The sequence below is a fragment of the Drosophila novamexicana genome, unplaced genomic scaffold (genome assembly GCF_003285875.2).
Source record: "Drosophila novamexicana strain 15010-1031.04,08,12 unplaced genomic scaffold, DnovRS2.1 tig00001917-arrow-arrow-pilon, whole genome shotgun sequence".
NCBI classification, from domain to species: domain Eukaryota; kingdom Metazoa; phylum Arthropoda; class Insecta; order Diptera; family Drosophilidae; genus Drosophila; species Drosophila novamexicana.
Genome location: NW_020824907.1, coordinates 218,477 through 241,758, shown reverse-complemented (window position 1 = coordinate 241,758; position 23,282 = coordinate 218,477). Strand labels below are relative to the sequence as shown.

Here is a 23,282-nt window from a genome sequence, read left to right as displayed (position 1 = left end):
TGTGTGGGAATTTCTTTTATACATAATATATGCGTGTGTGTATGTAGAAAAAAAAAATTCGAGTTTAATTCTAGTTCTAGGCGCTTAAATTAGTGTTAAAATTAGGCTGCGAATCTAACGTTAATAGTTGAACGACTTAAATTAGCTCTGCTTCTTATTCTTCTCCTTCTTCCTCTGGTCCGCGCGGAGAGTGAAGAGAGAGAGGGGGGGGGGGGGGGGGTGCGGTCAGGGTAGGGCGCGCATCTAATACAACTTAGTTTATGCATGCAAATTGTTGTTGCTTTAATTAAATTTAAATAAATAAATAACACTAAATATACAAGAAAAAAAAATTAATGCAAAAATAAACAGCGCGCAGCCACGCCCACACGTCCCGACGGCAACTGCGATTAAACGAGAACGAAATAAATGAGCGCAAATTAATCAAAATAATAATCATATATGAATTGTCGCCTGGCGTGGCCTGTGGGCTGTGGGCGTGGCTGCGGACTGTGTCGCGTCTTAGAAACTAGACCTCAATACTGTTGAGACTGCCCGAGGAGATGTTGTCCGTGTGGCTGCCGAGGCGCGTCCGCTTGATGAGGGCGCGGGCGGGCATCGGGGAGCGTTGAACCCGCGGGCTGCCGGGCACATGGGGTATGCCCACGTGGCTGCCGCCGGTGTGCGATGTCGGGTGATGCGAATGGTGCAGCATATGATGTGCCACATTATTATTATTATTATTATTATTATTATTATTATTGTTGTTGTTGTTGTTGTGATTGTTGTGAGTGTTGTTGTTGTTGTTGTGTTGATGATGATTGTTGAGATTTGTGTGGCTGTTGTGCTGGCTGCCGGAGGCGCGTCGCTGCCGGCGCAGCGAGGGTATGCGTGTGGGCGTGGGCGTGGCCATTGCATCCTCCATGCCATAGCCAGAGTGCGGCAGCTGCTGCTGCTGCAAGCTGCGAACGCTGCGCTCCAAGGTGCGTCGCTGCTGATCCAACATGGGCGAGGCGCCGCCCGACACCTGCTGCTGCTGCTGTTGATAGTAGGCGGCGTGCGGTGGCACGGGCGGCGGCTGCTGAAACTCGTGACGCTTGTGCGCAAATGTGGGCGTGCCGGGCGCATGGTAGGGCTGCGCATGATGCAGGCCCGGCTGATGCAAGGCGGCGGCGGCAGCTGCGGCCAACGCGTTGCCCTGCAGGAGAGATGGGGAGATGGGGAGAGAGATTAGTGTGTGTTCAAGTTAAGGCTAAGAGGCGTGTGGCATGTGGCAGGTGTTGCAAATATATTCGCTGGTCGCTTGGCAACAAAACTTAACCTAAAAACGTTTCTCAACTGATTTTTGCTTAAGTTTACTTGTTGTTGTTGTTGCTGTTGTTGTTGCTGTTGTTGTTGTTGTTGTTGCGCTTTGGCTGCGGCTGTTTTCTTGGGCAACGGCAGCGGCGGCAGCGGCTTGCTGGGCGCCTCCGTCGACGTCTGCTGCGACTGCTGCTGCGGCTGGCTGAGACCCTCGCATGCCTCCAGTGTCTCGCAGGAGGAGGAGGCGCCGGTCAGCGCCTTGTCGCTGTCAGCAACATCTCCATCTCCAGCCTCATCCTCCGCATCGATATCCGCGTCTGCATAGAGATCGGTTCCAGCATCTGGCTCGGCGTTTGCAGCGGCATGCTCCGGCGTCGCATGGCCATTGGGCGGCAGAAAGCGCAGCTCCATGACATTGCGATTCTGGAACAGGGGACGCTCAGTTTGGCAATGGCGTACGGGGGAGTGGACAGAGGAGCGCGACGCGCGACGAGAGATCAGTAGAACAGAAGGCAAGAGACCACGAACCAGGAGCGAGAGACGAGATCAAAACAACAACAAACGGCTGAAGGCGACAGAAGACAGAAGGAGGCGGGGCAGAAGGAGGCGCGGCAGGAGGAGGCGGGGCAGAAGGAGGCGCGGCAGGAGGAGGCGGGACAGAAGGAGGCGGGACAGGAGAAACAGCGATCAAGCTAGCACAAGAAGTGAAAGAGAGTACCAAGAGGGGGAGAAGGCATAGAAAGAGACGGAAGAAGGGAAAGAACAAAGGAGAAGGCAAAGAAAAAGAGAGCGAAAGATATATAAACAAAATATATGGAAGGTAAATATAAATAGAAATTGGCGAGAAAAACAAAGATTGAGCGAAATAGAAGAAAGGAGAAGAGAAAAGAGAAGAAAAGGCGAGAGGGAAGATATAAAAGAAGCGAAGAGTTAAAAAGACAAGCGAAAAAAGGAAGCAAACGGTAAAAACAAAACAAATCCACAAAGGATAAGAAAAGAAACAACAAAATAGAGCAAAGGCAGAGAAAGAGAGAAGAAGAAATAGATAAAGACAGCATGAAAATCAAAGTGCGAAGAAAGCAAAAAAGAATTGAGGAGAAACTCGGAGAGCGAGCAGATAGAAAAGAAGAGAAGTAGAAAGAAACAAGGAACAGGAAAATGCAAAGAAAAGAAACAGAAAAGGTAAAGTAAAAAGAAACGAAGGCAAAGAAAGAGAGAGAGAGAGGGAAAGAGAGAGAGAGAGAGAGAAGGAAATGTATAGAAAGGTATATAAAATAGATAAGGACAGACAAATGCATAAGAACGAATAAGAGAGAAGGTAGGCGAGAAGAGAAGGGAAGAAAGAGAGCGAAAGAAGTGTGGAAAAACAAATATAAAAAGAGATAGACAGACAAATGCATAAGAGCGAATAACCGACAATGAAAAGAGAAGAAGATAAGAGAAGGGAAGGGAAAGAGAAGAAAATAGAAAAAAGGCAAAAAGAGCAAAAGGAATAACAAATAGATAGCGATGGAAAAACACATAAGGGCAATATTTAAAAGTTAACTAAAAAATTTACATGATTTATAATAATATTTTGCATTTCTTTCTATTTCCATTCCAAGTCCATTGCAAGAAATAAGCCGGAGGATAAACGAAACGGGCGACAGAGTTGGGTAACGAGTGGATGGGGCTGCAAAGTTAATCCTGAGGATAAACTAAAGCGTGTGAGAAAGAGCGAGAGAGAGGGAGAGGGAGAGAGAGAGAGAGAGAGAGAGAGAGAGAGAGAGTTTTGGCTGCAGCAAGGAGAAGGCGAGTCGGAGGCGAGTCGGAGGCAGAGCGAGGCGAGAAACGTTTTTTTCAATTTTGACCAAGTAACCAGCGAAAAGGGTTTTCGTTTTTGTAAATCATTTTGATATAAGAGCCAGTGGGAAAGTGGAGCAGTTGCTCGGCAGAAAGAGAAAGAGAGAGAGAGAGGGAGAGGGGGAGAGAGGGGGAGAGCGGAAGAGTGGCAGATGGATAGAGCTTACCTTGTCGGCCGTGGGATCCTGAGCGAGAGGATTGGGCGTGATGTTCATGCGTGGAATAACCCCATTCAGACGCCGGACATCGGCCGGCTTGTGGCCATGATGGGGCGCCACGCCGAGCACGGCGGACGTAACGAAATCGGCTTGAATGTGATCCAATTGCGGCTTGTTCTCGTCTGAAAGTGAACAGACGTGATTAGTTGCAAGCTGGAGCAAGCATTTGCCCGGCAGCGGGCGGACTCACCCTCGGGTTGGGCACTGTTGCGCCGGCGCAGGCACAGGCAGGCAACGGCAATGGCAATGAGCAGCAGCAAGCCACCGCCGGCGGCGCCAGCGATGACCGGATAAATGGAATTCTGCTGCTCGCCCGAGCCGCCGCTCGAGACGGGCACAATGGCGGGCGAGGAGGCGCCGCTGCCCGCATGGCTGGAGATCTCTGCAAATTGACAAGCGAATAAAAACAATTGTAATTGATGCGAATCCAACTGCAGCTAGTCACTTACTCAGCGTGCGTGCCTGCCTGATCTCGCTGAAGTCGGAGGCGGCGTGCGCATTGAACGTCTGCAGCTTGAACTCGTAGGCGGTGCCCGGCTCGAGCTGGTCGATTTTGAAGCGGCGCGCATGGCCGCCATCGACGGTCGCCTTTAGGTACTCGGCGGCGGAGGCGGCCGGCCTGTAGTAGGCGTAGTAGCCATCGATCTGGTGCTGCTGGGCGGGCATCGGGGCCAGTGTCCAGTGGAGGAGCACCGCAGACTCGGAGTAGGGCTCAATGTCGCGCAACTGGGGCACCGGCAGATTCGATTTGGCGGCGCCGCGCTGCAAAAAGAACTTGGCCGAGGTGTTGCCCTCCTTGTTGTCGTTGTTCGAGTAGACGGCCACGATCCGGAAGCGATAATTGCGATCCGGTCGCAGACCCGTCACCGACGACGTGAAATTCTTGACGCCAGCATACGCCGGCTCATGATGATGGTCACGATCGCGTTCGCGATCCCGTTCCCTGTCCCGCTGCTGCTTGCCATAGGGTATATTCTCGTTGGTTGTCTGCCAGTTCTCGCGGGGCATCTTGCCGAGCATGCGGTATTGCACCTTGAAGAATTGTATGGACAGGCCGTCGTTTTTGGGCACATTCCAGCGCAGCATGACGGCGTCGTCGGCCAGGCGTGTGACATTGGGTCGCGATGGCGGCACCATATTGGCTGCAACAGCAAATTTTCCATTTTATTAATTAATAAATACCAGATTCTTTTCATTTTAATTCTATGTTATTTCTGTGGCCAGCACTGTTAACGCAAACGCGCGCTCGCGCACTGTTAACGCCAAACTGCGCCAACAGCACGCAAAACGGAGCTAACAGCGCTGTTAATGTTTATGAGTAGTATCGCTTTCAAGCATTGAGTAGTATCGCTGTGCTGCATTGAGTAGTATCGTCATAGCTGCGTACGCGTTTTGAGCGAAATATTTTGTGCTGCTGCCGTTTGCCTGCCACAAATAGACAAAATAAAAAAACAAATAAAAAAAAACAAAACCTAAGCCAGCTAAGCGCGCGCATTAACATAAAATAGCAAACGCAATTAAATGATTGACAATTTCGTGCGAGCAACGTACAACTGGCGAGCGTCGCAACATTTTTTATACACACATCTCTAGTGCAATATAAGTGGCAGTTGCCAGTGCCAGTGGCAAGCGGACGGACAGCAGACAACAGACAAAAAAAAGACTCACACCGACGCTCACACACACACGCGCGCGCTCGCTCTCGACCCGAGTGTGTGCATGTGTGTGCGTGTGTGTGTATAAGCAAAACGAGTGCAATTGATTTTCATATATATTACTCGCTACTCGGCATCGCAAACGGACTCGAACTCGCACTCGCACTCGCACTCGAACTTGGACTCGGACTCGGACTCGGATTTGGAACTGGCGAGCCGCTAATCGAGTGATACCGCATCTCGTTGGCGTACATAAACAAACTCAATACAATACTGAAAAACTCAAAACAAAACGGGCGAAACATAAACAAACACTATTCAAAATCCGTGGCAGATCGAATCAAGCGAGCTGCAGAATCGAAAAGTATGTCGGCAGCCGGAGATGCGAGCGCCGGTGCCGCGAATGCTAGCAACAACGTCGCCGTCGTCCAGGCAACGGTCAGCGTGAGCGGCAACATTAGTGTGGGCGACGGCAGCCCCAACAACAACAACAGCAACAACAACACAAACGGCAACACGAACGGCAACAGCAACAACAATGGCTCGACGGCGGGCAGCTCGAAGGGGCAACTGCCGCTGACGCCACGCTTCACTGCCGAGGAGAAGGACGTGCTCTACACACTGTTCCATCTGCACGAGGAGGTCATCGACATCAAGCACAGAAAGAAGCAGCGCAACAAGTACTCCGTCCGCGACACCTGGGACAAGATTGTGCGCGACTTCAATTCGCATCCGCATGTCAGCGCCATGCGCAACATCAAGCAAATACAAAAGTTCTGGCTGAATTCCCGGTAAGTGCGGCCTTGGCAATGGAGCTGCCCGATAGCCCGATTGCCCGATTGTGCAGCCTTCTAATCGTTTTCCATTTACAGTCTGCGCAAACAATATCCATATCGGGATGGCAGCGCCTCGGGCGGCAGCGCAGCGCTGGGCAAGGTGGGCACCGTCTCGGCCAGCGCCCAGCAGCAGCAGCAACAACAGCAGCAGCAGCAACAGCAGCAGCAGCATCACGACAGCGTCAAGGTGGAGCCGGAGTATCAAATCAGTCCCGAGGCGTCCGAGCATAATCCGCAGGGCGAGCCCTTCGACGAGATCGAAATGGATGGCAACGATGTCAGCGAAATGGAGGACGATCCGCTCGAGGCACAGCAGCAACAACAACAGCAGCAACAACAGCAGCAACAGGCGGCGGCACAGGCCCAAGCCGAGGCGCAGCAGCAGCAGCAATCGGCGGTCGCCGAGATGCAGAAGCTGCAGGTAAGCGCCGCCGTGGCAGCGGCCAATGCGAGCATGTTGAACACGCATCGCATCAACGTGGACTCGATCAGTGCGGAGAAGCTGACGCTCAACGATCTGCTGCACTTCAAGCCGGCGCGACAGCGCGACGAGATCATACTGCAAATCAAGCATCCCACAGATGCCACAGGTACACACACACACATATACACATATATATCTATTGAGAACTAACTTTGGAACTGTTGCCCCTCGTTACAGCCACACAGATACACACGATACCCGCACAGCCGCAGCAGCACACGATGGCGACGATCACGGCTGGCGGCTACAATCAGCAGATCATAAGCGAGATCAAGCCGCAGCAGATCACGCTGGCCCAGTACCAGGCGCAGCAGCATCAGCAGGCCCAGGCCCAAGCTCAGGCCCAGGCACAGGCACAGCAATTGGCGCAGCAGCAGCTGGCGGCACAGCAGCAACAGTTGGCCGTGGCGGCAGCTGCGGCGCATCAACAGCAGCAACAGCAACAGGCAGCCGCTGCTGTAGTTGTCCAGCAGCATCAGCAACAACAGCAGCAGCAGCAACATCAGCAGCAGCAGCAGCAGCAGGTGCAGCAGCAACAGCAGCAGCAGCAACAGGCTGCCGCAGCAGCAGCTGCTGTCAAGATGCAGCTGACCGGCGGCACGCCCACCTTCACATTCAGCGCACTGCCCACGGTGACGGCGGCCACATCTGTGCCTGTGACCGTGCCTGTGCCGGTCACCGTGCCGGTCACCGTGCCGGTGACCGCTGCCCCGGCGGCTGTATCAAATGTGAGCGTAAGCGGCGCTGGAACGCTGCCAACGGGCGCCCAACAGCAGCTGCAGCTGCAACAACAACAGCAGCAGCAGCAGCAACAGCACCAGCAGCAGCAGGCGGGCGATAGCTACGAGGAGCGTATCAACTACTTCAAGGTGAAGGAGGCGGAGCTGCGCTGCAAGGAGCAGCAGCTGGCCACCGAGGCCAAGAAGATTGAGCTGAACAAGGCGCAGGATGAGCTCAAGTATATGCGCGAGGTGCATCGCCTGCGCGTCGAGGAGCTCAAAATGAAGATACGCATACTGCAGAAGGAGGAGGAGCAGCTGCAAAAATGTTCCAGCACATGAGATCTGGAGGATATAAGCGATGCGGAGGCGGAAGCGGACGCCGATCCGGACGTCGATCCGGATGCGGACACGGATACGGAGGTGGAGGTTGACATGGAAATGGAGCACGCCGAAAGGACGGCGCAGGCAGCGCAGGATGCGTACATGGATTTGGATATGCAATTGCTGCTCTAACCCGGATGCAGCTGGTTACCCATAGTCTCTATATAGTCTATAACTATCTATAATATATATATATATATATATATATATATATATATATATATATATATATATAGTAATTTTTTTTTTCAAGTTTTTTCAATTCAATTTTCTAATTTTTATTTGTACTTTTATATTCTTTTTTTTTCGTATTTACTTTAATTGTTTTCGGGTGGGCGGGACGGCCAGCCGTGCGGGTTGGCCGTGATTAACAATTACCGATTACCGATTAACGATTACCGATTACCGCTTACTATTTACCGATTGTCGTGTATCGATTATTGATTACCGAACATCGTTTACCCTTAAGCCAATTCTCAAATTGTAATTGTATATCGATATGAAATACAGTGAACTAAGCCACGATACGAACAAATTTACACACATAATACAGAAACAGAAACAGCAAAAATCGACTCACCAACTCTCATGTATTTGCGCTTCTTGTTGCGCGAACCGCCGCCAAAGTTGCCCGACCCGGACGGCGAATAGCCGGAAAAGGAGGAGGAGGAGGAGGAGCCGCCGCCACCGTTGCCGGATTCGTGGGGCGATCGCATCGGCACCTCGCCCAGCGGCTGATAATCCTCGCCGCTAAGCTGCGTGGGATTCACGCGCAAAATATTGCCCTCGCTCGTCTGCAAAGAGAGAGAGAGAGAGAGAGAGAGGGGGGGGGGGGGGGGAGAAGAACACATAAGAAATATTAGGAGAGTTTCACATATCGTCTACTCTACGCTTTTTCCTCTATTGCTTATTTTGAGCATTGACTTTCTAAAATTTGAGCTCTACTCACACTCTAAAAATTTCCATCTTGTTAGATGTTTTTTTCTTCCACTCATTCCCATTGTCCGTGAGAAATTTTCATTCTTCAACAATGTCGAAGCTTTGCAAATGCGCAAAAAGTCGTACATTCAACTAAGAACCGTCTATTGTTCACTCAAAAGTGGATTTTCTGAAAAGCTCTCAAATGAATTCTCACAAAGAACTTAGAAAGTGAGCTTGTTAAGCAAAGAATAGCTTTCCACCCATTTTCCACACTGCCGGGTGGAAGTTCCCAAAATCCGGCTCAACGATTGCCTCTCTCAGCCCAGGAACTAGCTACAGGCGATTAGTCAGTCAGTAAAAAGAGTTTTATATATATGTAGATATATCCTCTATGTTCCCTATCGAACTCGGGTAATATAAGAGCTAGAGACTTGCAAATTGAAATACCTAAATTCTACCAAACTAAACGCCAGGTAACCCTATAATCTGTTGCGATCTACCCGCTCATTTGCTAAATATCGATTTTGAGCATAGCTCGAGAACTATAAGCGCTAGAGGGATCAAATTTGGTATGCAAGCTCTCGTCTAGCATAGGCATAACTAGAATATTTCACATTTTAAATAACTTTCCATGGAGCTGGGTTATGTTAGATGCTACCCTTTGATTTAGCCCCAAGCATGATATTACAGATGATATTTCGTACTACCCCTTGTCGGACATAGACAGTTAAGAGCTGGAGCTGGAGCTCAGTTCCGGGATTGGTTGTTTTACTCACCTCGCCGAGCTGATTGCGTGCGAAGCACTGGACGACGCCGGCATGTCGCTTCTGGACATGGCGGATATGGAGACGATTTTGCTCGACAAGCGTCTCGTTGTCGGCGCTGGCATCCTCGCCGTTGATCAGCCAATAGATCTCCGGCTGTGGATGCCCGGTGGCGTTGCAGTCCAAGGAGAGGGGATCGCCCTCATTGGTCAGGGTGGTGTTGGGGCCGTGCAGGATGCGCGGACGCTCGAGCACGCTCAGCTTGATCATGTGCACCAGAACGGGCGCAATGCCATTGTCCAGGCGGCAGACATAGGAGCCCTGATCCTCGGGCCGGACATCGCTGATCTGCAGACCGTAGGCGAGCACCCGGCTGCGATTGTGATAGATATTGGGCACATTGGGACTGCTCCAGACGGCGCCCGGAGGCGGCGATCCAACACCTGGGCACTCGAGCACAACCGTCTCGCCGGGCCGTGCGGCCACCTGTGTCGCCGGCTGCTGCAGCAGAAAATACGGCGGCGTCCGATCCGTATAGTCCACACGCAAATCAATTACCTGCGGCAGGCGCAGCTCCACGCCGGTTATGGCATTCGTTGCCGCGCACGTATAGTTGCCCGCATCCTTGCCACTGACCGAGTTCAGGACCAGGGCACCGGCGGCGCCCGGCAGCAGCTCCGTTTGCGGCAGCTTCTCGCCGTTGCGATAGAAGCTCCAGATCGCCGGCGGATTGGAGGTGACCGAGCCGCAGCGCAGCAGCACACAATTCTTGGGCGCCACGCTCCAGCGCACCGCGTGCCGGCCGTAGCCGCTGCTCGGATTGTCAATGGCAATCGAGACGAGCGTGAGCCGGGCCGGCGTCGAGGCAATGGCGCCGGGTCCATACCAGGCGACGCACTGATAGTCGCCCAGCGTCTGGGCGGTCACATAGATGCGCAGCTTCCAGGTGCGCTCCTCATTGCTGCTGGTCACATTATAGCCGTCGGCCGGCTCCAGATAACGATACGGCTCGTCGCCGCTCACCCGGAATCGCCACTCCAAGCGATCCGGCTTCAGATTCAGCTCGCACTCGAACACCACCTCGTCACCCTTCGGCGCCACCGCCGACTCCGGTGCCCGTTCAATATAGACGCCCAGCTTGTTGCTGCTTCCGCTTCCGCTCCCGCTTCCGCTGCTGCTGGGGATGAGGCAGCCGCTGAGCAGGACCAGAGCCAGAGCCAGTGGCAGCATTGCCAAAGGACTCATGTCGGTTTGGCCTGGAAAGAAAGAGCAGCACATATTTCATAAGCCAAGGATTTCGATTACTTTTGGAGCATAGCTTAAAGATCCATGTATACGAAACGCACTCCTGATTATTTTCGGTGCCTGCAGGCCGGGTTTTAAAAAAAGTGAAATGTTTCTTAAAATTATAAACTATTCGGGAAGCTGTACGCCAAATTCGATGCAAATAGCTTTTAATGTGCTCTAAGAGCATATTTTCAAATCGATATTTATCGATATGATAAAAATGCCGTCAGATATCGGCACAAAATGTAACATTTCTACCGTGCATGCTTTATTAGAATAAATATTTCAAATTTCAAGTCTCTAGCTTTTCTAGTTGCTGAGATCGACGGTTTCACACAGATTAGAGTGGGGATTTCTAGTTCAATTTGCTGAATAAGTTCACTCGTTCATTTTCTGGCCGTGAACTAAATCGTTCATTTAGTTCACTCGTTCAGCTATTCAGTCGGTCACGAACTGTTCGCTTAGTTCAGTTATGCAGTCAAATCAAAAGTGAAATTAAAATCCCGCTATCTTTTATGTTTATTAAGAACTGAACATCTCAAACGAATTAATCGTTCATGAACGACTGAACGAGTACAGAATACATCGTTCATGACCAAACGAGTGAACCAAATAACCGATTTAGTTCACTAATCACTGAATAAGTTCAGTAGTTCATTTTAATGACCCGTTCAATCGAACTTGGTCTGAACTAAACACAGATGGACAGACAGGCATGGCTATAAGATCCGAGCTGTTCTGTTCGAAATTAGTTGTAATTAGTTGGATGAGATGCCTCCTTCTGGCTTTTGCATAAAAACAAATAGATTCGGGATAATTGAACTTCTAAGAAACATTTTCTTTAAGCTCAACATTTTATATATATTATAAGTATTTACTTTTACATTTATGCATATTTCGATATTTGGCAACATAATTGAACTCCAATTTATTACTGCAAAAACCCATTCGAAATTTTTTGTAATTTCTGAAAAAATACCAAAAATAAAAGGAATGAAAAAAGAAAAAAAACACGTTTTTAGTCATGAAATTTCGTACAGCTGAAGGTAGCAAAAGTGGGCGTTAAATTTGTGGAATGTCATGTCTTGGGCACAACTGTACCGCAACTCAAACTGGGCGCGGCACAAGGGGGTAGAGGGGGAGGGAGGGGGGGGGGGGGCAGGGTAATGCCGACTGAGCTGCTGTCCTGTGGTAAGCGAAAGGGGCGTGGCCAACGGAAGCACAGTCGCTCGCAATGTGCCATTTAAACTGGAGCCGAGGCTGTCTGCATGCTGCATATTGCATGCGGCATGCGGCTTGCGGCATGCAGCATGTGGCCAGCCTGTTGCCGCAGTCCTTTGGCCAGTGCATCAGATTCTTAATGGCGTGTCATTATTATGAGCAGGCCAGGCTGCAGGTGCTGCAACGGCTGCTCCGTCTGTTGCGTGGCAGGGCCAGGGGGCAGGGGGCAGGGGGGGCAGGGGGGGCAGGCTGGCAGCGGAACGCCTGTGGAACGGGTTCGTGCAGCATTTGCCCTGCGACAGTTTGCGCCTCTCGATTTGAAATTTAAACGATGCCAGCAAAAGCAACAGCAACAAGTAAGAGACCAGAAAAAAAAGAGATAACTGTGGCAAGCCGCATCTGAAATACTCTATTCTCTATAGAGACGCATATTGAGTGCAACTCCTGGAAGAGATCGACACAAAGAGAAAGGTATTTCCCACTGAAAAAACTCATAGCTCACACGATTCTTCCTAGAGAGCCATATGCTATATTAATCCGATTTAGTTAGGATTTTGCTAGATATAGAAAGAGCAGAGTTTTTCTTGAGAAAAGAAAAGAATTCGATATACGACTGATCACAACTGTGGTAAATATATGATAAAGTGGCGCGATCCGGCATAAATCGATAACAGACGCAAAGTTTTAAAAATTGACAGACTGGAAACATAAAGATAGGCGTATAGTAATATCTATAATAATTATTGTCGAATTATGCTACGAAAAACAATAATTCGATAACGATTCTTATCGATTTCTCGACAAACCCAAAAAGTTATCGATCTCTTTGTGCTCTAGAGGGACATAGGCACGAATTCTCTCCAAATTCAACTTCTAGTTCTCGAGACGGACAGAGGCTGATCGGGAATATATATATATATAAATCTATACTTTAAGTCAGCCCTTTGGATGTTACATATATTTTCACCTAGCTGATATACCCTGCTTAACCCATTTCCAATGGTTTAGGGGCATACAAAAAAGGAACACAAAAGCGCGCGCGGAATTCCAAGAAACGGCCGCCCGGTCTGCCCAGTTCCCGTCCCGTCTGGCCCAACCTCCCCCCCCCTCCCTCCCTCTCTCTCTCTGCCTCCATCCCTGCCTCCTGGTCGCTTTCTCGGTTTTTGACGCACATAAATCGCAACGCGGCTCCCATTTGAAAGTCATTATGGGGCAGGCAGCGAGCGAGGCAGGCGCGTGTGCAGCTGCCACAACGTCGCTGCCTGCTGGATGCTGCCTTGCTGCGTTGCTGCCTTGCTGCCTGGTGGCCACTTGTTAGCGCAAGGAGCAGCCGCAAACCGGACTGCCTACACACAGGTATCCCAGGTGCCAGGTCCCCAGACCCGAGCCGAGCCAAGGCGATCCTCGAGAGCGGCCGTCGCGACGCTGATTTAAAACATCTGACAACAAAAGTAAAGCGCGAAATTGACGCAGGTTTCTGTTGCAGCGACTGCTTCTTCGCCGCCGTCTTCTTCTTCTTCTTCTTCTGCTTCTTCTTCTGCAGCCCGTTGCGTGTGTTGAAAATTAATGCGCATTCCAGTGCCCCAACAGGCAGCAACAACAGCAACAGACCAAAGCAAAAGCATTAAAAAAAAAAAGAGTTAAAAAGCGCTCGCAGAACAGAGGAAATGAATGGCGCGTTGCAAGAATGTGTTGCACGCACACAAATGACAGTCGCCGGGGCGGGCGGCAGGGGCAAGTTAAGGGTACAGCTACTGGCTGCAAATGGCAATCAAAATAAATGTTACAATAATAAAAGATGAACTGCAAATAACAACATTTGATTGTGCGGAATGTTGTGCAACATGTTGCTAAGCACAGCTGCAATATGAATATGAACATGAATACCAGTATGAGCATGAACATGAATATGAATGTGAATATGAATATGAATATATGAGTACGAATATGTATATGTATATGAATGTGAATATGAGTATGAGTATGAGAATGCGTATGAGTACGAATATGTATATAAATGTGAATATGAACATAAACATGAACATGGACATGAACATAAATATGAATATGAATATGAATATGAATACGAGTATAAGTATGCACATGAATGTGAATGTGAATATGAATATGAACATGAATACGAGTATGAGTTAGAGTATGAGTATGAGTATGAGTATGAGTATAAGTATAAGTATGAGTATGAGTATGAGTATGAGTATGAGTATGAGTATGAGTATGAGTATGAGTATGAGAATGACCATGAGTACGAATATGTACAAATATGAATGTGAACATGAACATGGGCATGAACATAAATATGAATATGAATATGAATACGAGTATAAGTATGAACATGAATGTGAATGTGAATAACAACATGAACATGAATATGAGTATATGTATGATTTTGAGTATGAATATGAATATGAGTATGAGTTTGAATATGAATATGAATATGAATATTAATATTAATATGAATATGAATATGAATATGAATATGAATATGAATATGAATATGAATATGAATATGAATATGAATATGAATATGAATATGAATATGAATATGAATATGAATATGACCATGAATTTGAACATGAATATGATCATGAATATGAATATGACCATGAATATGAATATGAACACGAATATGAATTGAGCACACTTAAGGCTTGCATCAAGCTGAACCCGCTGTCTACGAGCTTGGCAACATGTTGCTAGCTAACGTGTTGCCAATGCTTTTAATTTTGTTCATTGCTGCATGCTAATTCGATTAGTCACACTTCGAAAAGGCCAATTTAATTATTAGAAAAAAAAAGAAGAAAAAAAAAACGAATAATAAACAAGAACTAGAACAATAAGAAGAAGATGAAAACCGGAGTACAAGTTTTTTATATATTCATTTTTTGTTTGGCCACAGAACAGAAAAGACATTAAATGACAGACAATAACTGTTATTAATCAAATGAAATGCCAAATTAAATAGCATAAATTAACAGTCAAAATACACATGTTGGCTAACAACAACAACAACAACAACAACAACAATAACAACAACTTTTGGTGAATGGCAGCGGCTTCTTCAAATGTTTGCTTGTCCAGTAAATTAGCATAAAACTGTTAGAAATTAGTGAAGTAGGCGCGAAGCCATTGCAAGCAGCGCTGCCAGCAGCATATGCGGAGGAGGAGCAGTGGCAGCATGACAGAGGGGCGGAGGGGGGGGGGGGGGGGCGAGGTAAGAGGAGGGGCAGCTAAAGGCTTTAACCTGTGGTTACACAATTGAAATATGCGTTAGAAAATGGGCGTGTTACCTGGCCAGATGCCAATAGAGAAGCCAAGAAGCTGAACAAGAGTCAATGCCGTAAAGTGCTCGACGGGCAGTTACCCTGTAGTTGCGACAGCATATGCATACATAGATAAAATGTGAGAATGCAATGTGAAAAGCGCAGTTTTCGCGTTTTTCACACAATATCGCGCTTTTAACGCTTTTTTATCTTCCACTTTATGGCTATTAGCGAAACATTTGAATGTGAGGCAAATGTTTCGCCTGACCGTGTGGAAATTGTTTGGTTTTCATTACAGTAAGCAGTGCGTTTCGTTTACCATATCGTCTTTTTATCGCTTTTTTATCATCCTAAATTGATGGCACGCCATGACGATATCGACTCTGATGCTTTTCTTTAAAGAAAATGCTTGATTGGCGATTTATTGGAATTATTTAAAGCATATATGATAATTGCGATAGTCAGTATCACTACAAAAAACAGTCTCCTCTAGATAATGATAACGATAATAATGAAAATTTGAATACTAATAAAAAGATTAAGAAATAAAGTAATATTAATTATTATTAGAATAACAATAATAATAATAATAATAATGATAATAATAATAATAATAATAATAACAATAATAATAATAATAATAATAATAATAATGATAATAATAATAATAATAATAATAATAATAATAATAATAATAATAATAATAATAATAATAATAATAATAATAATAATGATAATAATAATAATGATGATAATAATGATAATAATAATCAAAATAATAATAATAATAATAACATAATAATAATAATAATAATAATAATAATAATAATAATATAATAATAATAATAATAATAATGATAATAATAATAATGATGATAATAATGATAATAATAATAAAAATAATAATAATGATAATAATAATAATAATAATAATAATAATAATAATAATAATAATAATAATAATAATAATAATAATAATAATAATAATAATAATAATAATAATAATAATAATAATAATAATAACAATAATAATAATAATAATAATAATAATTATGATAATAATAATAATGATGATAATAATGATAATAATAATAATAATAATAATATCAATAATATCAATAATAATAGTATACAAATATTGCAATTATTAATGATAATAACAATCACAGTAGTAATAATAATACTATAATCAATAAAACACTTATACTTATGATAATATTAAAATATTATTATTATAAATATTAGTATAAATAATAATGATATTCAAAAAATATCACAATAATGCTTTTCTATTGCATTGCAAGATGCACAAGATGCCCAAACTCTTTTCATCGACACTTGATATTTTACAGGGTAGCTGCGACTTTGTCTGCTGCTTGCTTTCGAGGTGGCTCTTTGAGCTGTAGATCTTTGAGCGCGTATTTCATGGCGAGGCGGAACGCAACGACAACACAATGATGACAACAACAACAACAATGACAACAACAACTGTTGCTGTTAGTTAATGTTGCTGTTGTTGCTGTTGTTGTTCTGAGCTGGGGCTGATTGTTGTTGCTGCTGCTTGCCCATTAAGCAGCGGCAGTTAACAGCTTGTAAAACACTAACACCTGCCACAAGCTGTTGCTGTTGTTGTTGTTGTTGTTGCTGTTGTTGCACCGAGTTCAATAAAACCTGAGCGAGAAACAACAGCAGCAACAATTGCTGCGGCAGCCAAAAGGAGCAATAGAAAAATCACGAATCGAACAACAACAACAACAACAAATAGAATAAAGATCGCCCTATACAAACAAACAAAACAAAACAAACAAACAACAACAACAACAACACACACAAGTATATATAGAAAGATATGGCAAAAATGCTTGTGGAATGGAACCTGTTTTCAGCTGAGCAGCTGAAGCTGAAGCTGTTGCCTGGCATCTGAGGCTAAGCCCAAAGATGACCGGAACCAGCGCAACAGGAGCGCAGCGCGGGCAGCAGCGGGCCCCAAATCAAACGGCAACAGGGCAGAGAGAGAGAGGCAGGGGCAGGGGCAGCCGGCAACAAAAAACCAGAACAAGAGCGAAAAACAAGTCTCTAGCGCCACAAGCAACAAGCTGCAGCAGCAGCTGTGGCAAGGGGCAGCGGGGGGATTGGGAGGGGGGGGGCGGGGTGGCAGGGTCGATGGGCTGCGCATGTAAACGAGTTCGCAATCTGCATTCCAGAGGCGACAACAACAACAGCAACAGCAGGATTTGCCTTTCAGTTGTGGCATGCACCAAGTGTGGGCCACGTCTAATTTGAGCGCCCCACCTGTTGATGGTGGCCGCCCCACCCCTCCCCTCCCCTCCCCGCCCGCTATACACAACTGCAGCGCATCTTGAGCGTGCGTGGGCCACGCAGCATTTGGGCGCGGAGCGTGCGGCACGCCCACAATCAAAAGAGTGCCACAGCGTGGGCGCCGCAGCCCGAGCCTAAGCCGAGGCCCAGACTCAGGCCCGGGATTAAAGTTTATTATTCAATTTGTGGCAATGCGCGGAGCTTACCTTTTGCTTTTCCTTATTTGTCTGTGCAACGCGTTGCCTGCGCCCAAATGCTGTCGCCCTCTCTCTCTCTCTCTCTCTGTCTCTCTGTGTGTGTACGCTGTGCTGTCTCTCTCGCACACGCTAGCGTCGGGTCCGCTCGCACCTTAGAAGCGCATTTTGCGACAGCGCCAACTGCAATGGGAGCATCAAAATATAAATAAATAAATGAATAAAACCAAAAAAAAAAAGCAGCAAGTTAGAGTCGGTTATGCCCGACTACGAGTTACCCTGAACATATATTCTGGCTCGGTGCTCAGAGTCCGATTCTTCTTCAAAATTTCTGCTGTGTCTCTCAAAAATAATATATTCTTGCTCTGAACATACTTAAAGAGAATTTTTATACAAAATTTGGTGCACATAGCCCACATAACACTCGAGTTAAGCTCAAGAAACATGTCCAGAAATCGATATTTATCGATATTATGAAAATGGGAGGAGAGCTGTTGATAAACAAAATTTCAGTGCCATCTCTGACAGTTTTCGCATTTAAACATGGCTAAAAACGACTCAATTTATGTGTTACATACATTGCCACACAGTCAATATGCCCGTTTCTGGCATTTTTACAGGGTATTTGCAGAGGAAACGAGGCGAATGTGTGTGCTGTGTGCCTTGTCGCGCATAAATATTGAAAATAGATGACACTCTTAATGAATTTCAAAATAATTGAGGCCTAAACTGGCACAAAAAAGCTCAGCGACAGGCGACAGGCAAATAAATGCGAAGAAGCCTATAAATAAAGTGAAAAGCCGACGGAAAAACAAAACACGAAACAGCATCGAACTGCGACAAGCCGCAGCTGAAATACCCTGCCAGCCGGCAAGCCCTAAAACTGGCCGATCGTGCTATATGCGATATATGTATATAGTGCTCCGATCGGGCCGAGAGCCTCGTTTGTATGGCAACAGACGGACATGCTGATCGAGAATATATATATATAAAAATTAAGGCATGGTATGCGTTACATATTTCAGGACTAAATCATAATACCCTATGCGGGCAGCTGCAGCAAAGGGCGCTGCATTAGGGTGACTCACTGCTCTGTGCAGGCAAAAAATTGCACTTAGTAAGGGCACTCGAGTTGGCAATTTAAATACGTCTTGTTATATATTTATATTTAAATGCAGATCACAAATCTAAAAGAATATACAACTTTGAAGTTAACTCATTGAAAATAGGTAAAACAAGTAAGAGCTTCTAGTCGGGAGCTCCCTATTCCGACTAGGGGATACCCCGAACCCTCTTCTTCCAACATCGAATGCATATATATATTCTATTTTAGAAGCTATATGTCAAGTTTGGTGACTCTAGCTCTTATTATTTACCCAATTTGCTAAAAAAAACAGGATATCGATATCGATTTTTATCGATTGCTTGGAAACGGAGCAAGTTATCGATTATCGGAAACAAGCTCGATCTGCACCTACAGGGAAAATGAGCAGAAAGCAACTCCGAATAGTATATATATTCTGGATCAGCATCAAGTACCTATAAAAGCTAGAAACGAATAAAGAATTATGTGCAAGGTGTCTTTTAAATCAAAAAGAAAGCATCTAATGTTTAGTTGAAAAAGGTGAATCGACTATAAAACCATAATATTTATTAAAACAGCACCTAATTATCTATCTAGGCCATGAGAAAAACTAAGAACCCGTTAATATGTTTATGTTGAGACTAATCTTTGTTTTAATGCAACATAATAATTATAATCAATTTATTGAAGAGAAATAAATAACTTTTAAATCGTAGAGCTTAAGAGATTTGCTTCTAAGAAAACGAGCAAGTCGGGCACGCCGTAGATTGAATACCCTTACCCTATTGCAGATATGTGAGAATATATATGTGAAATTTGATATGACATAAGAATATGAATATGTTGAACAGAACATTTTGCCTGATAAGATATATATGTTATATCTATATCAACTCAACTGGAATATATATACTCTATAATGCTGGAGGCCATCTTCTGCTATTCATCACAATGCCATAATACCCTCCCCGCAAGGGGAATTCGTGTGCATAAATCAGTTGACGAAAAGGAATGCCATCTAGTGAGTGCCCCTAATGTGTTTGGCTCTAGATGTTAGAGTCGCTTTTGGTATTTGGCTGTCCCTTTAAAAAGACATTAAACTAAGAACACAATTCGAGCTAAAGTTTTTGACACCCGTCGAATTTCACTCAACAGCCACGCCCCCCGCCCTCCTACGCTCCAACCATGCCCCCCCCCCCCCCCCAACACCCTCCTCATGCCACTGAGTTGGGGACCCTTCGGAGCAACATGTCATAAATAACACAAATCATTTTTTTTCCGTTTTAAATGTGCCAAAAAAATGAAATCCATAAATAATAAACGGGCAGCAAAAGAGGCGGGGCTATGGGCTAGCTAGAGGGGGGGGGGGGGGGTGTGGTAGGGGTAGTCAGTTTTTTTTGTGCATTAAATATGCTTTCAATTAATTTATCTTGCCGAAGTGCCGCCCGCTAATCTACCCCCAACCCCTCACCCACCCCCACCCCCTCCACCTACACCTACACCTACACCCCCCCCCCCCCCCCCCCCCCAAGCAGTCGCAGCCGCTGCGCATTTTGTGCAGTTGCTGGCCCATAATTTCATAGAAAAATTTTTGAAATGTCGCCAAGTCGAACAACGCGTGAAAAACTACAAAACAAAAATACGAGAAAAAAAAAAGAAAAATACAACTGAAATTTTTTTTTTAGAAATAACAACAAATTTGTTGTACAAAATGGCCAAAAGCAACAAAAACAATAACAACAACAATCAAAATTCAACTAAAACAAAACGTGAAAGAAAGGCTATCTTCGGCACGCCGAAGATCTAATACCCTTGCAGACCCAAACTTTTCATAATGCTTATAGTGCTTTGTCCGTATCTAAGAAGCACAGGGAAAATAGTTAATGCCGAGTTTGGGCAAGATATCTTGATAAACCAAAAAGGTTTTTAATCAAAAACCTAGTTTTCGACCGATCGTTCCTATGGCAGCTATACGATATAGTGGTCCGATCTTAATAGGATTTTGCATATATATGAGTAGTATAGTAAAACTAATAAATGCCGAGTTTGGTCGAGATATCTTGAAAAACAAAATATTTTTTCATACAAAAACTTAATTTTCGACCGAGTGTTTCTATGACACCTATATGATATAGTGGTCCGATTCAGCTGGTTTTGACATATGTGCTGCGTGCAACAGAAAAAGGGATATCTGCAAAGTTTCATTAAGATAGCTTTAAAACTGAGAGACTAGTTCGCATAGGAACAGACAGACGGACGGACAGGCGGATAGACGGACATGGTTATATCGACTCGGCTGTTGATGCTGATCAAGAATATACATATATACTTAATGGGGTCGGAGATGTCTCCTTCTATGCGTTACACATTTCACGACATAACTAAAATAACCTCTGCAAGGGTATAACAAGGGTATAACGAGCGCCACCCCAAAACTGAAAGATCTATCTCTGTGCGTGCGTGTGTGTGTGTGTGTGTGTGTGTGTGTGTGTTTAACGACTTGTCATATTTCATAAATATATTTTCAGCATTTTTCATAAATAATTTTTTTTTTGACATTTTTCTAAACAAAGTAAAAGACAAGAAAATAGTAAAAAAAAAAACAAATTCAGGTAACGCACAACTTTTGAAAAGTTCTTTTCAAATTATAAACAAAAACAAAAAATTACTTTGTTAAGAGTAGCAAAAATAATTACATATATTACTTGTCGAGCTGACAACATTTGCAATGTAGTTCAATAGGGTATCTATCAAATATAAATGTTGTCAAATTAAGAAGAATACTAAACATTCTGTTTATCAACGAATTGATATTCAAGTTAATTAAGTCATGTTTAGCAACAACAATAGCACAACACAACATGTTGCCAATGAATGTTGCCAACTGTTATGTTGCTGGCCAAATATGTTGCCGATGACGATGACGATGATCACGATGACGATGATGATGATGATGATGATGACTCATTGCAGTCGCGACACGTTTTGGGTTCATTCGCTGTGCCGTTTATTGGTCAGCAAATTAGAAATAGCTGCAGCAGTAGCAGTAGCAGTAGCAGCGGCAGCGGCAGCATAAATGACAGCGCAGCTTTTTTACAGTTACTTTTGTGTGGGCGTGTGAAGCATGCGAGGCGTTTGCAGCTGCTGTCACATTGTTGCTGCTGTTGCTGCTGTTTGTTGTCGCATCGCTCTCATTACTGTTGTTGTTGTTGTTGTTGTTGCTGTGGCTGTTGCGAGGCTTCTCACAGCTGGCTTTTACTTTTGTCATAATTAATGTGCTTGGCATGCAATTTCTTGTTGTTCTTCTTATTCTTAGCAACAACAACAACAACAACAACAGCTGCTGCAACTACTTTGCCCTGCGGCACAGGCATTTGAGCTAATTTGCCGCCGCTGCCGCTGCTCGCATTCCACGGGTGAAAGCCCCAGCAGCAGCCCGAACCCGAGCCCGAGCCTGCAATGCATTCACATCCATGACATTCCGTTGGCAATTGCAGCTGGTTCTCTAGCAGCATGCAAAAAAAAAAAAAAAAACATGCTCCAAAATTTATGCGTTGCAGTTGCAGCGCGCAGTCCGCTGCCTGCTGCCCGCTGCCTGCTGCCTGCTGTTTAAGTCGCAGTCGCAGTCGCCACTTTTGTGCTTTTCCTCATATAAGGTGAGTGCCTGGCACTTCCAGTTTCCAGCGAGGCTCATTTCATTTTGTGCTCTTCTCTCTCGCTCTTCTCTCTCGCTCGCTCTGCTGCGAGCAACGTCCGCGCTCTTGTTCTTTTTGCTTTTGCCGTTGCCGTTGCGTTTTTGTCCATTTTTGGTGCTTCTCCTCTGCCTGCTTGCACAGCTATCCTAACCGCAGCACGCCCCCCTGACACTATCAGCCCATTTGCATGGGGCTCCTTATGCATTTTTCAAATGCTTCAGTTTTGCTGAGCCGCTCTCTTGTTAAATGCTGCTCGCAGCAGGCAGCTGGCAGCGACGCAAGCAGCGTGCGACGGTGACGGCGACGGCGACAGCGCTGTTGGCGTCGTCGGCCCACCATGTTCAGTGATTGCTATCGTTGACATTGTTGTTGCTGTTGCCTTTTCATTGCAATTTATTTGATTTTCATTGCATTAAATTTCTGTTGTCTGTTCGGCTTTGTGTCTCGTCTTGCTCTTGCTGTTGTTGTTGTTGTTGTTGTCTTTTGTTTTTGGCTTGCGCCTTTGTTTTTGGTGCGTCGCCATCTTTGATTTCGATCTTGGAATTTCAATTTGCATTCATTTTCTGGTTGTTGTTGTTGTTGTTGCTGTTGTCGTTCGCTCTTCCTCGTCGCGTTCTGCTTTAGCTATGCGTTTTAGTGTGATCTCGCTCTCTCGCTCACTCGCTCATTGCCTCTGTTGCTCTGTCGCTCTCGCTTGCACCTAACGAGCTGCTTTGGGCAATTCATCATAAACGTTGCCACACACAACATTCATCAGCTGCCTGTTCACCCCCCCCCCCCCCCCCCGACCACTGCTTTCACATAGCTGCGTTCATTAAGATATTTTTGTAGCTGTTTCCGTTGGTTTCGAATTTAGATTTTGGTAATATTCTTCTTCTTTTTTTTCGTTGCGTGTGGGTTGGGTGGCGGGGAGGGGGAGGGGTTGTGTAGACAGCGTTGCCCTGTCATGTCAACTTTACCTGTGCAGCTCAGCTTTTGCTGCGGCTAACACATCATGTGGGCGCCCTAATGGGCCAACTAATGAACGGTAATCTGCCGCTGCCGCTGCCTCAGTCGCTGCCGCAGTCGCTGTCGCTGGACACTCGGCAAATTGCGCA

At 45.6% G+C, this 23,282-nt stretch overlaps 2 protein-coding genes across 2 annotated transcripts; one reads left to right on the top strand and one right to left on the bottom strand.

The window, feature by feature from the left end:
* Positions 1-211: 211 nt before the first annotated feature.
* On the bottom strand, positions 212-17,488 carry LOC115768666 (interference hedgehog). The gene is made up of 7 exons (XM_030713346.1): positions 17,419-17,488; positions 9,117-10,360; positions 8,000-8,213; positions 3,791-4,483; positions 3,532-3,723; positions 3,291-3,463; positions 212-1,177 (listed from the first exon to the last, which is right to left on the bottom strand). The coding sequence occupies exons 2-7, from the start codon at positions 10,347-10,349 to the stop codon at positions 509-511; spliced, it is 3,174 nt and encodes a 1,057-aa protein (XP_030569206.1). The 5' UTR covers positions 10,350-10,360; positions 17,419-17,488; the 3' UTR covers positions 212-508.
* On the top strand, positions 5,065-7,575 carry LOC115768667 (regulatory protein zeste). Its single transcript, XM_030713347.1, is given in 4 exon segments — positions 5,065-5,787; positions 5,869-6,422; positions 6,494-6,777; positions 6,862-7,575. Coding segments are annotated over 4 exon segments (1,953 nt in total). The 5' UTR covers positions 5,065-5,362; the 3' UTR covers positions 7,552-7,575.
* Positions 17,489-23,282: the final 5,794 nt, after the last annotated feature.

Coding starts and splice junctions, on each gene's coding strand:
- LOC115768666 (XM_030713346.1), bottom strand. CDS start 10,349: ATGAGTCCTTTGGCAATGCTGCCACTGGCTCTGGCTCTGGTCCTGCTC. Junction 3,464..3,531: donor CAACAGTGCCCAACCCGAGG/GTGAGTCCGCCC, acceptor GTTCACTTTCAG/ACGAGAACAAGCCGCAATTG. Junction 1,178..3,290: donor AGGATCCCACGGCCGACAAG/GTAAGCTCTATC, acceptor TCTCTCCTGCAG/GGCAACGCGTTGGCCGCAGC.